General features: G+C 29.5%; 3 protein-coding genes across 6 annotated transcripts; 2 read left to right on the top strand and 1 right to left on the bottom strand.

The window, feature by feature from the left end:
- The first annotated feature begins 242 nt into the window (after nt 1-242).
- LOC145194161 (repressor of RNA polymerase III transcription MAF1 homolog) lies at nt 243-3,196 on the top strand. Its single transcript, XM_080071771.2, has 4 exons — nt 243-764; nt 946-1,389; nt 2,082-2,201; nt 2,342-3,196. Exons 1-4 carry the CDS (start codon nt 682-684, stop codon nt 2,427-2,429), a joined length of 735 nt encoding a protein of 244 aa, XP_079927897.2. The 5' UTR covers nt 243-681; the 3' UTR covers nt 2,430-3,196.
- A 3,291-nt stretch (nt 3,197-6,487) lies between these two features.
- Nucleotides 6,488-7,494, bottom strand: LOC145194470 (putative glutathione-specific gamma-glutamylcyclotransferase 2). The gene is made up of 3 exons (XM_080072125.2): nt 7,261-7,494; nt 7,064-7,105; nt 6,488-6,981 (listed from the first exon to the last, which is right to left on the bottom strand). Exons 1-3 carry the CDS (start codon nt 7,492-7,494, stop codon nt 6,616-6,618), a joined length of 642 nt encoding a protein of 213 aa, XP_079928251.2. The 3' UTR covers nt 6,488-6,615.
- Nucleotides 7,495-7,868: 374 nt separating this feature from the next.
- On the top strand, nt 7,869-14,527 carry LOC145193896 (contactin-associated protein-like 2). Of its 4 annotated transcripts, none has more exons than XM_090068865.1 (4): nt 7,869-8,783; nt 9,621-10,064; nt 11,281-11,575; nt 11,939-14,527. In XM_090068865.1, the coding sequence occupies exons 3-4, from the start codon at nt 11,340-11,342 to the stop codon at nt 14,457-14,459; spliced, it is 2,757 nt and encodes a 918-aa protein (XP_089924991.1). In that variant the 5' UTR covers nt 7,869-8,783; nt 9,621-10,064; nt 11,281-11,339; the 3' UTR covers nt 14,460-14,527. The 4 variants fall into 4 exon arrangements, with proteins under 4 accessions (XP_089924991.1, XP_089924994.1, XP_089924990.1 ...); XM_090068868.1 differs by having other exon boundaries at nt 7,873-8,783; nt 9,785-10,064; XM_090068864.1 differs by having other exon boundaries at nt 8,681-8,783; nt 9,468-10,064.
- The last annotated feature ends 494 nt before the right edge of the window (nt 14,528-15,021 follow it).

The raw sequence follows: 15,021 nt of genomic DNA on the forward strand, positions 1-15,021 counted from the left end.
ATTAAAGTTTTTTTTCGGGAAAATAAATTAATACTTGCTTACTTAAAAATTGATAGAACAAATGCTTAATTAGCAAACTTAGTGGAAAAATTCCGATTTTAAACTGTTCTTTGAGGAATAAGGCGGTTAGTTCTATGTTAAAAAGAAAAATATTTAAAAATACTATGTAATAAGATTTTTTGCCTCGCCCTTAAACTCTCTTTTTTTTTTTTTTTTTGCTTAAATTAGCGTTTTTTTTCTCCGAAAAAGAGTTAGGGAAGTGGGCTCTATTACCTAACCTACCATTTTTTTTTTTTTTTTTTTGAATAAAAAAAAACATTTTAAGCTTGTTTACAGATTTTTTTTTTTTTTACCAAAACCATAAACAGAAGTAAACGAAACGGATGTTGCTATAAATTTCAAGTTACGAAGTTAAGACTGCTTAAATAATTAAATGGTAAAAATTACAGTTGTTTGCAATCATGTAATCATCTATTTTTGAATACTTTGTGCACCAATCAGTATTACAAAAAAGTTTAGTTAAAGATTCTAGAAACAGACACCTAGTGATTGAAAAATTAGAACAGAGTTTTTACAATCTTCAAGTTAAAAAACTTCTCGGAGGGGATTTTTAAATTATCGTTAAATTTGATAAAAGCTAGTGGAAAAGTTTGTGTTGTCAAAACTAACTCCAATAAAGAAATGAAGCTTTTGCAAAATATGGTATTTGAATCTTTGAACTCAGCTCTCTCAGTGGCTGGAGATAATATCAACATACAGGCGAGGTAAACACAAGTGTTTAAATGTTTTGCAATTTATTTTGTTCATTCGTATGATATAAATATGATAAATAACCTATATACAATTTTATATATATACATATTTATAATAGATTGCCAGATGGATGCTAAATTTACATAGTTTTTCTTTTGCATATTGCTCATTTTTAAAATTTTTTTTTTTTAGCATTGAAAGCTATTCGTGCAAAATGACTAGTAATGATAAAAAATTATACAAAGAACTCAACACGCATGGTCATAGTCCTAAAGACTTAGAGGCTTTGGCTCCTTCTGAATCACAAATGCAAAAGAATAGTGTTTCTCCTATTTCAACATTTCAACCTCGCAATCGTTTATCCAGTACTGAAGAAGATTCTTCAAATTTAGTCTTAGTTATGAATAGGAAGATGTTATTTACTTTAATTTCAACTCTTAATGCTGCATTTCCAGATTATGAGTTCTCCCATGTCAAATCAGAAGAGTTTAGCAGGGAACCAGATTTATCTTGGGTTGTTAACAATGTTAACTCCCTCTTGTCAACTGCTATGGGTGAAGAATTTGCAGTTATAAGTACTGATATGTGGAAAGCTATAGACGATGAGATTTGCTTACAAGATTGCCAGATTTATAGGTAATAATTCATATCATGATTTATAGACAAAAACTGAATGCTCTTTTTAATGTAAAAATCTGATTTACTAAACTGATGCTTTATTTTACACTACATATTAAATAAATTGTTTAATAAAGTTAAAAGTTGACACAGCAACTTTTTAAATTTTACTCAAGGCATCTTTTGAGTTGTAAGACTAAACATTAAGTTTAGTGCCATGTTATATTTGTTTTTTCAATACAAGAATTAAAGTAAGAATCAAAAGTTTTTAAAATATAATGATTAAAGTAAGAAAAGAAAAATTTCTGCATAAATAATAAAATAGATCTTGTTCTTGATTTTTTGGTAATTAGATTATCAAATTTGTTTTTGTACTTTATTACTGCTCAAATAACTACTATTTATATAGTTACTGCTACAAACAATTTATATATATACTTACTGCTGTAACTTGTTAGTAGTTTGTATATTTAAGTAAAAGATATTATTGAACACATTATCTTAAGATAATGTTTTATATTCATTCTTACTTAGATTGGCAAAGCAATCATGAGATTTTTTCTCAATCTTAGCTCATTTAGTTTTCTAAAGTTGTTGCTAAAGTTCTTAGTTGTCTATTTATGTAGAGAGTTATATAGAGATTTCTTGATGTTTTATTTGTTTTTACATTATGTAGAAGTGTTGTCAATAAATGGGAATCATTTCTTTAGTTATCATCCTGACATGGAAACTGATCCCTTCGGTGAAGAAGGAAGTGTTTGGTCATTTAACTATTTCTTTTTTAACAAGCAAATGAAAAGAATTATATTCTTTAAATGCAATGGGTTGAGGTAAATCTTTTTTTTTGTAATATTATTTTATGCAAAATTTGTTTATATATATAATAGTAGCTACTTTTCTTTTATGCATATTTATTTAGCAACAATATAGTTATGTAATTCTTCAATCAGTTTTATTTTTTATTCTCCAGGTTGTCCAGAGATTCTTCAGGCTACATTGATGATAGTTGCAGCCTTTTTCAAATGGAAGTTTGTAATGAGCTAGAAGACCTAAGTTAAAGTTTTGATGTTTGTTATTTTAACAGCTTGGAAAACATGCATCAGTTAAATTATCTTGATAACCTGAAGCATGTCCATCATTTGAATAATGAAATCAATATTTTAATTTGATAAAATCCACTTCTTCAATCATTTTAAACGAAATGGAGTTTGTTTAAATCTGTTTGTTCTTTCATTTTATATTTATATTTTAAAGTTTTTGTTATATATTTATATCTTTAAAAAAAAAGGATTCTTACTATCAGCAAGGTTACGCTTCAGCCTGCAATATTTTGCTTCTCCAAAATGAAAAAAAAATTCAATAATTTTATTTTCAAAAGAAGTTTTATGTGAGTTTACTTGTATATAACTTGTATAATGGTTGGATGACATGTCCAATCAAACTTTAATTAAACTCTTGTTGATGTGATTGACTACAAAGGATATTATTTAAAAGTCAAATGTATTATATATCAAAACCTGTTCTTTTTCAGTTACATTATTGGTAACAAATTTCTGCAATAAGTTAATTCATTTTCTATGAATTGTTAGATTAGATTTGCAGAATAGATATATCAATTTATTTGTTAAGTTCTCAATAAACTGCACTCATACAAATTATTATGTATCATATATGATTTGCAATATATATGCTTTTTAACGTGTTATGTATATAATGTAAAAAAGAGCTTAATAGATTGCTATGTTTATTGTATGATTTATTGTATCTTTTTGAACTCTGGGTGTATGACTTCTTTTTTACTTTCATCAGACTTTGAATTCAGATATCAAGTATGTTTTTATCTGTGTCTACCGCTGTTACCAAATAATTTTTTTACCATAATCTTTTCCTACATTGAATTTGCATCTTTTTTTTTTTATTTTTTTTTTTATTTTTTTTACTCTTAAGTTTACTAGTTTTTTTGTTTACATTTAATTTTTGCTTGCTTGTATAGCGTTTTTAACCAGTTTTGGTGCTTGTGAAAAGTAAATAAAATAAAATTTCAACCAGCAACCACAAGCTCAATGAATTTATCATCTTGAAAATTTTGAAAATATTGAAATAAAAAACTCGTAGACTTTAGAGAAAAAATGGTCAGATGTCAATTATAGCTGGTTTTATAACCAAGATTGATCCACTTGAGGTTGTTCTTGTAAAACTAGAAGCAATAGATCTTTTTCCAATTTTTAAACTAGAAAAAAGGGTTCCTATTAAAAGTGGTTGGCTCGCACTAAACTTAAAAATTCCGAGTAATAGATATGTAATGAAAAAAAAGTGCTTTTGAAATGTTGCAAAAAAGTAAAATCCACTTTGATGAAAGACTAATCGCGAGGTCAGAATTATTTTGTTCTCCCATTTTAAACGTCTGGAGAAAAGTTGGTTTTTTTCTAAAAGTAAAAATTATTCTTAAAATTTTAGCTTTACTTTATAAAGAAATAATAACCTATGTTTTAAAATAATTTATTTTTAAACAAAATATTTAGAAAAAATAAGTTAAAAAGAAGGTGTATTAAAAGTAATTATTACATACTAAAATTAATAACTCATTTTCTCCCAACGTTTAAAATGGGAGATAAAATAAAAATAAAAGAAAATAAATATAACCTCGCGAGTTTAAAAAAAAAAAACAACCGGTTTTTTTTTTTTATCTTCAGATGAATGCACATCAAAAAATGTTTGTGTTTAAATTTGTATCTCTTTAAACGGCAAGTTCAGTCTCTGAACTTGTTAGGAATTAATGTTTTTCATGCCAGTAGAAAAAGCATTTGAAATTTAGTTATTAAAAGCTTAAAGATTAACTTAAATGATGATCAAGATATTTTTGACTTGGTGACAGATGATGCGAATGTTATGAAGAAATTAGGAAATCTTTTAAATATGGCTGATCAACTTAAATATGGTTGACTGACTTAAATCTTTTAAATATGGCTGATCAACTTAAAAATGGTTGATCGACTTAAATATGGCTGATCAACTTTGTCGCTTCCATGGTATCCAACTTGTTGAGGTCATTTAAAGAAAAGCATTTAGAAGAACTTGAGATTGGTAATGGATAAAAAAAAAACTGATGAAGGTGATGATCAAGTTTATGAAGATTCTAACAATGATCAAGTTGAGGAATGGCAAGAAAAATTGGACATCAATCAGGTAATTGAATTTGAAGTAAAATTGCTAACTTATTTAAGAGATCTTCAAGAAAAAAATGATATTCTTGAATAGAATTGTCCGTATAGAGGGTGGAAAGCAATTATCAATAATTCTTGACACATAGACACAGTGGAGCTCTTTGATAACTGCAGATAAAAGTGTTTTAGATCCTGTTCTCAAAGAACTGTCTGTCAGTGAATGAATATTCACTGAATCAGAATTTGATCTCATCAAGTATTCAGTGGATTGTTTAGAAGAAATTGAAATTGGACTATTACTCTTTTTAAAATGTTGACATTTTGAAAAGTGAAAAGATTTTTAAATTTGCTTTTTAAAAGTTAAAGGAAAAGAGAAGCATTGTTGGTAAAGATTTTTGTAATACTGTGACAAAAAGAAACTACGAAAGAAGAAATGCCGGAGTTTCTGCTTTTTTACATTCCTACACAAGATTTTATTCAGAACGTTATGTAACATATATTAATTATGCTCGCAATCCTAGTTTGTTGCATTTTCAGTTCTCTACAAAACTTTTTTTGTTTTAGATTAAAATAATTTATTATTACAGAGAAAAACGACGGAAAAACAAGATGCCCGACGAGAACGTTTGTACAGCTTTTATTTGAAAAATCAATCTAAAGGTAAAAAGTTTACAACTGATCACTTCCTGGCTGAAAAAATTCCAATTAACACCAAGTATACCATCATTCAACGCGCTGAAAAAGATTCTGTGTACCAAAGAGTCCCTGCAAGTAGTAGAATCGCTAAAATAACGACAAAAAGGAACATACAAAGACTTAAAACAATCTTTGAGCACAAAGACGGCGTATTGCAAACACAAGCAGCTCAGAAATTCCAGTGCAGCAAAGCAAAACATTAAAAATAAAGTCCTTGATCAGTTCAAAGAAGAAGAAGAAGATTCCATTGGGAACTTTTGACCAAATAGGATCGGGTAGAACTAAGTGCGGTCGTCTATATCGAATTTCCACCCATAAATCGTTTATCCTTGATGACGAGTCGTATTTCACATTTAACCACTCTTCAATTAATCGAAATTATATTTATTATTCAAGTGATGTTTCTCAAACATCGGCAAGTGTCAATTTCAAAGCCCACTGCAAAATTTGAAAACAAATTACTCGTTTGGATTTGCAATCCCGATAAAGGTATCTCTTCGCCAATATTCAAAGAATGTAGCTTTGCAATCAACCATGAAGTCTACAAAATTGATTGAATCAAGAACAAACTATTTCCATTTATCGAAAAGCATCGTTCTTTTTTATCGTTCCATTTATCGAAAAGCATCGTTCTTTTTTATCGTTCCATTTATCGAAAAGCATCGTTCTTTTTTATCGTTCCATTTATCGAAAAGCATCGTTCTTATGGCGAATACAAATTTCAGCCCGATCTGGCATTATTTGAAAAAAACTACATGAATGAGAAAAAGATCAATTTTGACAAAAGAGAAAATAACCCTGAAAATGTGCCTGAATGTCGTCTGATCGAGAATTTTTGGAGCGTTTTCAAAGAAAAAGGGTAAGTCGATTAGATTACGTAAGACGCAATTGTTTGATTAAACAAAATTAATATGCAAATAAATTGACCACTTAAAATACTATTTTTTTCTTTTTTAAATTAAGCTTTTATCTAATGAACTAAGGGAATTATGCCCCTTCAAAGCCATTACTGTTTTTTAGTTAAAAACCTTTGCCATTTATTAAAAATGAGTTCGCATTGTTTGAAGTTTCAAATAATTGACCAAAAAAACTTAGAGAGTTAAATTCATCGAAATTTCTTCTTTGTTACCTTCACCTGTTGATGCTGAAAACTGTTTTAGTGCACCTGGCTTACTCATTACTAAACTTAAAACATCATTAAGTGATAAAATGTTTTTAAGATTATATTTAATTAGAAGTAATTAGTTTTTCACGTGTTTTGCTCAAGCAAGTTGTTCTATATAAAATAAGTAATTCCAAAAACTATTTAAATGACATCCTAAAAACTATTTATTTTAATTCAATTTGTTCCTTATTTGTACAGCGCTATCTGCATCTTTTAAATCTATTCGCCTAATTTTTTAACACGCTTCATCAATTCGATTGTGTGCAAAGTATCATCTTCTGTAGCTAGGTTGAGCTCTGTCAAAGTTTTTGCTAGACTATATAGGTAATCTTTATTTGAACCACTCGGCCCGACTGCTTCACTGATCTGTTTTGCAATCTCATCGATGTTTGCGTCACCAAGGTAATCTTCATTACCTTCTATTGCGTTATAAACAACAACTGATATTTTTGTTTCTTCGCTTTTCCTGGGGTAAAAATCATATATTTTCTGTGAATATCCGCCTTTTTCTCGGTAGTTCAAAATACTGAAGGATTCTTCCATGTATTCTGATGGAACGTAATATGCTCTACCCCAAACTATGTCCTGCAAAATTATGTATTTGATATACAGTTACAAGCGTAGACGCCATAAAACCAAACACATGTACCTTCTTAACAATATTCACCTTTTCGCTATCAGTTGGAATCAAAGTTGCAACTCTGCCTGGCTAGAAAAGAAGAAATTGAGAAGACATTAGGAGCAGTTACTGCCTAATATAAAATGTGGATTGAAAAGAATTTGTTCAGAACCCAGTTTTTTCATCCAACTAAATTTCGTGGGAAAAAAAAAAGGCCATCATTTTAAATAAACATAAAAAATCACTTTTCCTGGTACTCCTCTATGATCAGTGCTTCCTTGCCAGAATCTTCTTACATGCCCATTGATATATCCGATTAGAGATTTTGAATACTTAAAGTTAGCATTCCATATCAGAGAGCCATATCCAAATATCCAAACACCACTACTCTGGCTGTCTAAAAATGAGTTCTTTTCAGAAATATTTAATCTGTATGTGTTCTCTTGCTCTTGAGTGAACTTTGTATCCAAATTTTGCATTCCCAGATTATCACATCAACTTTATTAAAAAAAAAAAAATAAGTTAATACACTTTTACTGTTTTATGTCAAGTTAAACTTTAAGACTGAGGCATGTTTTAACGTTTGTTCTTAGCACAATGAAAAGCACGTTTTACATTATGATATTTAGCATTTCTCACATTCTTTAAAATGTTCTTAAAAAGTGTTAAATGCATTCACTATTGCTTATATTATTTTTTCATTTTATTGTGCGTGAAGCCACGGATAAGAATTTTCAAAGAATATTGTTGTGTGACTGTTAGTATTTGCCTTACAGCCAGCATATTATCAAAAAACAAACATCAAAGTTTATTAATCTCATATTTAAGAACAATAACAAAAAATAAGATTTAAAAACAAACTACAGTACTACCACGACGAGCCAGCAACAAAAGCAATAATGAAGTTTAAAAGAAGAACTGTGTGTTCAATCTACGTGATAGAAGTGTCACACGAGCGAAAAAATTCGGACAAAATTTCCATCCTGATGAAGAGAAATCATAAAAACCACGGTGAACCCAAAACGATCGTTGAAAAAAAAAAAAAAAACCTTTCAAATAAACTTTTTATAAGTGAACTGAAAATATTTTTTAGCAAACCTGTTTTTTATTCAAACCTGTTTGAATATTTTACACATTATCCACTGATTGTAAAGTACAATTTTGCAATCAGTGGATATAAATATTGTGAAGGAGATCCTTTGTATAACAGGAGGCTTTTCTGAATTGTAGTGGAATTAAGTATACATTCCGTTCAACTTATGAATCTGGAGCTGAAAAACACTCGCAAAAATGCAGAACGAAAAACACACACAGAAATACAGACACATACAGCTGTGCTTTGTTTTCTGTATTATACGTATGAAATGTTTTTAGTACCCCCTTGTCGATTAAACCAACGCTATAGCGTAAGTAGGTTTTTTTTTTATTTACAACATCTGTGATAGACTTTTATAGATCTGCAAATATCCAGGTATTGTATTATCTAGAGATTAGATCTAGAGCGAGAAACTTAATTGAAGAACTAGAGAAGGTTACTGTTTGAAATGTTAGGTATATTTACAAACATCTGCTCGAAAATTCGACGTGGTTTATAACAATGATTTTTTTTTTTTTTTCTTGACGTAATCAAGGGATCGTTTTATTGTCATAAACGATGTAAGCTGCCGATTAAACAAAACTAGAATATCATACTTTTGAATAAATGAAGCTGCATTAACTAATTTGCTTAACTGAGTTTCTACTGATCGTAAACCTTTGCAAGACGAAGGTACGAAGTTTATAACTTCCATTTCAATACACAACATAATTAACTTTAAATAAAAGAAACTAGTTCAGCATGTGTGGAATAAAATGGGCATTTATAGTTACATATGTAGAAATGTTTTGTTTTTTTATTATATATATAGAAATGCATTTTTTATTACCAATATAGAAATGTATTTTTAATAAACTTTTTTATTGAGGTAACAAATAAAAAAAAAAAAACGGAAGAAACTCTTTATAAAAATAAAAATGCATATCTTTATAAAAATAAAAATATCTCTAAACACATATTTTATAAAAATAAAAATATCTCTAAACACATATTTTATAAAAATAAAAATATCTCTAAACACATATTTTATAAAAATAAAAATGCATATTTTAAAAATAAAAATGCATATTTTAAAAATAAAAATGCATATTTTAAAAATAAAAATGCATATTTTAAAAATAAAAATGCATATTTTAAAAATAAAAACACATATTTTAAAAATAAAAATGCACATCTTTATAAAAATAAAAATGCACATCTTTATAAAAATAAAAATGCATATCTCTAAACACACATTTTAAAAATACAAAAGATTTTGCTCGAGCCATAGTGAAATCGGCGAGAGCGATGCTTTTTTGTACGCGATGTATATTTTTCCAGAATAGAATTCCAAGTTTTTTTGATTTTTTTTTTCAGAGAAAGCATAACTCTAACAAATGTAACTAACAACTCGACTAAGTAAACTTTAAGTATTTCAAAGCAAAAAAAGAGCAATTTTGAATATTGCAGTAAATATTCTGCGCTCCTCCGCTTATAGATAAAAACATAGTACCGATCGTTGTATTTCAGTGCAAACTAGAGGCTCCCGAGGATCGGTATGATGGACATTAGTGGTAATAAAACAATAGTAGCAACAATAAACACTTCCACTAATAACAATAAACCAATAACTTCAAAATTTCCTGGAAAAAAACAAGTTTAATTAAAGTTTATTTTAAAGATTTTATGAATAGAACTCATTATTGGCGATGAGACGCACGAGAAAGCAGCTTCTTGAGATCTAGAAGGAATGGATATAAAACAACACCGAAAAAAACCTCGTGTATTTGTAAGGTACATGCATTTTAAAGACACGATTGCATTTCCATGGAGATACGAGTTCTTCTTTAACAAATTTGTTTGCTTTCTTTTGGTTCTTGTGCAGAACGCCACGATTGTAACCATTCATGAAATAAAACAATAATTTTTTGATCTTCGCGTTGAAAGAGTTTATTTTCAGAAGTTTGCCTTGAGGTAAGTTCTTCTCCTCTTAGATTATTTTTGGTTTCAATTTTTTAGAAATATTTTTATTTGAATATCAAAAAAAGTATGCAATAAAGCAATTAAATACACTTCAGCAATAAAAATAAAAAATAGGTATGTTTAGAATTTTTGCATACAAAGATATTGTAACAGTTAGAACTGATTTCAGCCCTCAATGGTTAACATGTTTTTTTTTAAAAAAAATTAGAGTTTGTTGGAAATGCTATGAAACAAAAATCGAATAAACTTTTTTATTAACTGTGCTGTTGTTGCATTTATTATATTTTCTCGTTTTTTTTTTTTTCAATTACACTAATATTAATGAAGTGGAACAAAAGACCACCTTGCTGCGTTCAAATACATTTTTTCATTACAAAGCATATTTTTTAAATATTTGTGTTCTGAGTTGGCGGAATAAAATCGATATAGAGGCTAGGTATCCATTTTCCACACACATGGATCATATAGTTTTTTCAATGTCCAGAAAAATCCCCACGTTCCAAAATAAGAAGTATAATATGTTGTTAAGTTGCTTTAAAATAACTTTAATCTTGAATTAAAAAAAACTAAAATATATAGATATTAAATATGAGTCGCGCTTTTTACCGATTACACACTGTAAGCATTCTTCGATTAAAAATGCAACCTAATGCAAACAAATAAGAGAAAATTTAAAACGGAGATATAAAGAAACGTTTTTTTAACAAATAGATTCGTTTTTCTATTCCTTTAAATTCAACGCTTTGTACTCAAACTCTTAAAACAACTTTGTATCCAAACCTTTTGTTTAGGATTTATTAGACAACTACAGACAATAACACTTATATTGGGGAGCTTTACACCTATAAATTTTAAATTTTCCACCAAGAATTATTTTGCTAAACCTAGTATTTGCACTCTAAATTTATTTTTTTAAAGACGTTATCTCTCACATTGGTTTAAATTCATTTAGAATTATTTGCAACTGATTGAGTAATATGGTATCCAGATGGTCTCTTTCAGTGTTCTTCTACTCTGCATAATTTATTATCGCTATTATTCTTTCTTTCTTATTATTACCTTTTATGAATTTAAAAAAAAGTTCAAAGTGATTTAAAAACTCATGGGATGACTAGAAACCTGTACTAATTTGCTGAACGGGAAATATAGAAGAATTATTTTTCTCTTTATCGGATTGTATTGCCGATGTTATTCGTCTTTATTTAAGATTGCAATGTAAACGTTGGTGAGCTTCATTTACACATAAATTGCAAGGGCTATTTGGGAATGAGTTTAGAGTTCATAATGACCTTATTGATCTACTATGTAAAATGCAACGAAGATATGGTAACATTCGATGGAACCCAGTACCTAGCGTCGTCATTTGTTATAAATCCTTTGCATAAAGTAGCTCATGAGATTGGTATCATCTTTCAAACGACGCAATCTTCCGGTCTGCTTTTTTACGCAAGTGGATCTCAAGGAGATTTTATTGCTTTGGAATTGTATCATGGTAGTATAAGGTATATTTGAAATATGTTTCTGTAATAATTGAGAGCCATAAACAAATAATGCATGCGCACTTGTGTGCACATATCTCATGTGTGTATCCTTTTGCGCAAGAAAAGTTTTTAATTAGTTTTCATAATGTTTATGAATACTTTTTAATGTTTCTCTGCTTTGGTGGTTATTTCCAGTGCTAGTGACAGTTATCTCTACTGGTCTTAAGTTTGTAAAGAGTGTAATGAGTAAAACATAGTTTAGCTTTTGGTGCGTTTGGTAACACTGTGCAAACACTCTAACGTTTGTATTTAAATTTATAATACAATATGGAGAGAAATTAGGAAACCTCACTTACTATGATAAAATCTTATTTTGACTTTTAGATACGTTGCAAACAGCGAAGGTTTCTCATCCGATTCATTGGTTACCATTGTGCACCCGGGTAATTTTGCTGATGGCATGTATCATCAAGTCAATATAGAAGTAGACGAATTTACAAAAATATATACGTATAGCTACCCCCATGGAAAATCAAATGATTCTATTAAACAAACCAAGGCAAAAGATCTTCGATTTGATTTAGACGAAATGGCGTACTTTATGGGCATGCCGCTTAATGAATGGAGAACCTCAAAAACAGAATTGTTATCAACGCGAAACTTCAGAGGGTGTTTAAATGTGATAAAATTTAATAAAAAAGAAATTGCGTTACATAAATTTGAGGAAACTTCGTTTCCAGGATCCTCATTTATAGGTAGTCTAATTTTAGGGTGCAACATTTCGGCTCCTACATTTTTGAAATCTTTCACTTCTATTAATGATTCGTTACAAATTAAATATCCTATAAATACAGGAACATTTTTTTTGGAGATGTTTTTAAAAACCTACGTCCAAACTGGTATCATTGTAAAATACGCCTCATCTCGAAACATGTTCCCGTCCATTTTACTTTATCTAAAAGATAATGAATTTCGACTCGTCGGAAATCTCACGTCCACCGTTTCGTTCGGACTTTCACATTCTGATAAAAATAACGATGACGGTATGTGGCATCTGATTCGAATTGAGGTTAATGATTTGTACGCGTTGTTATCTGTTGACGCTAATACAGTTAAGTACAGCTTCAATGACAAAGTTTCATTAGTTTTGCCTGACGAGTTATCATTTGGGGGAAGTTTTGAAGACATTCCAGGCATTACAGGCTGTTTAAAAGATATATATGTTAGTAGACTACACACTCCAGTTAGGCTCTTCTTGAATGAACCGCTAAATGTTACGTATGAAGAAAATATGTGCTCAATGATCGATTTGTGCTTTCCGGATAATCCCTGCAAGAACGGCGGGCATTGCGTACAAAGTTGGAAAAAAACTCACTGCGATTGCAAACTCACCGGGTATTCAGGAGATTACTGTGAAATCAAAGATAAAGTTCAATATCAACAGTCTTGCAGTTCTTATTATCAAGTTGGTTACAGACAAAATGGAATGTACTTCGTTAAACCAGGGTCTGATGCACCATTTCCTGTTAAATGTAATATGAATTCACAAGAAGGAAAAGGTACAACGATTATAGAAACAGTTTCAAAATCGAAATTTTTTATTTTTACGAGTACAACATTTGATGACAAGTTTTATTATCATTCTATATCCTACAGAGCAAGTAAACAACAAATTTTTGACTTAATTGCAGCCAGTGTTCAATGTAGGCAATATGTAAGGTACAACTGCTACGAATCAACCCTAATGAACTCGAAAGAGCCATTACTCCTATCAACTCAATTAGGCGTAAGATGGTTTTCTCGAAAAGGGGAGCTAAAAAATTATTGGGCAGGCGGCAAAAACAATTCTTTAGCATGTAGATGCGCTGAAAATAAAACTTGTGCCGATCCGTCTTTAAAATGTAACTGTGATATCATGGATAAACAAATGCGCTTTGACGACGGTTTTTATACGGAGAAAAACGAACTGCCGATTTCAAAAATTAAAGTTAGTCTGCTCCGTTCGAATCATCGATCTTCGTTTGAAATTGGTCCATTAGAATGCATAGGAAGCATACGCGAATTAGACAATGAAAAAGAAATGAATAAACTACCTACGCACTCAAGTCCGGTTCCTAATACTCTTTTTAATACAACGGTGACTTTTACGTCTCGCATTGAATTTACATCCAATCCAACGCCGCTTGAAGTTATTACAAAGCTAATCAACACTACATCTAAAACCATCCGCGAAAAAGAAACGTTAATAGTTATTAATACGAAACTGTTATACGCGATTATAATTACAATCGGTACCGTAGTTATATTCACTATATTACTTTTTATAGTCAAGCGATTGTGGTTCTCGCCAAGTTATGGAAAAGCCCGTCCCCATATCATTCAGCTTTATGAAAAAGAAATCTCTCATGACAATAAAACAAACAATTTTCAAATAAGCAACGATATTAAATTAACAGTTGATCATATTGACATGACACCATGTCGTCGCGTACCTTCTTATCGTCAATCATCGTGTACAAGTTCTGGCAGAAGTGACACAGAGTATTATTATGACGAAAGTTCGGACAATTTTAAGCTAAACGAAGAACCTGAGAGAGAGTGTTACCTTAAAAAAGGGATTTTAAAAATTAAAAAAGACTTATTATTAAGTCAACCAGCTAAAAGAGGTTCTCTTCACAGAGATTGTACGTCATACAAACAACAATCTCTAAACTCTAAACATCAATTAGGCCTCCACCGTCAGGACTCCAGCTCGAGTTCTGATGACACCGAAATCTCTGAATTGAAGGGATCACAAATTTATAATCCTCTAAATAGCGAATGTAAAACAGTTACTTTTTCAAACTTTTCAAACGTGGAGGAGAGCTTTTTATACGGTGAGGAGTATGTTCAGACCTTAGTTTAGTTTTTAAAAAATTTTTTTTTTAAAACAAGTTCACTACACATTTTAGAATATTAAGTAAAAAAGAAAAACCACGTGAGCCGGATCTTCAAAATTAGCTCGGAGATTTTTTATGTGTGACCATATGCAACCTTGTTCCTAAAGCATTTTTCTTTTTTTTCTTTACTTTTGAAATACTTTGGAAAACGCTAGAAATGAGGTTCAAAATTATTTTTGTTTTTTGTTTTTTTATTTAATTTAATATCTTCGCTTTTATTGTTAATATGTAAATATTTTCTAATACCAGTTAATTGTACAATTACCATTATTTATGTATACTTGTAAATTTTTTAAATTAAGTTTATAAATAATGTTAGAAATGTTAAAAATATTATTACATAAAAAAAAAAAAAATTCCTTTAGTATATTATTATCAAAAACCTATTATGTACCTTAGCCTAAGATGGATTTTTGTTATCGTAATATGGAATCTTGATAACCAAATATACAATACTTATCATCTAATATGAAATTTATATTTGTTAGTTTTCAATGAACAGTAATAGTAACTGCCCTTTTAATTAAA

Source organism: Hydra viridissima, unplaced genomic scaffold (assembly GCF_058129835.1).
Source record: "Hydra viridissima isolate aposymbiotic clone 2 unplaced genomic scaffold, HvirCarnegie_v1 scaffold_12, whole genome shotgun sequence".
NCBI classification, from domain to species: Eukaryota; Metazoa; Cnidaria; class Hydrozoa; order Anthoathecata; family Hydridae; genus Hydra; species Hydra viridissima.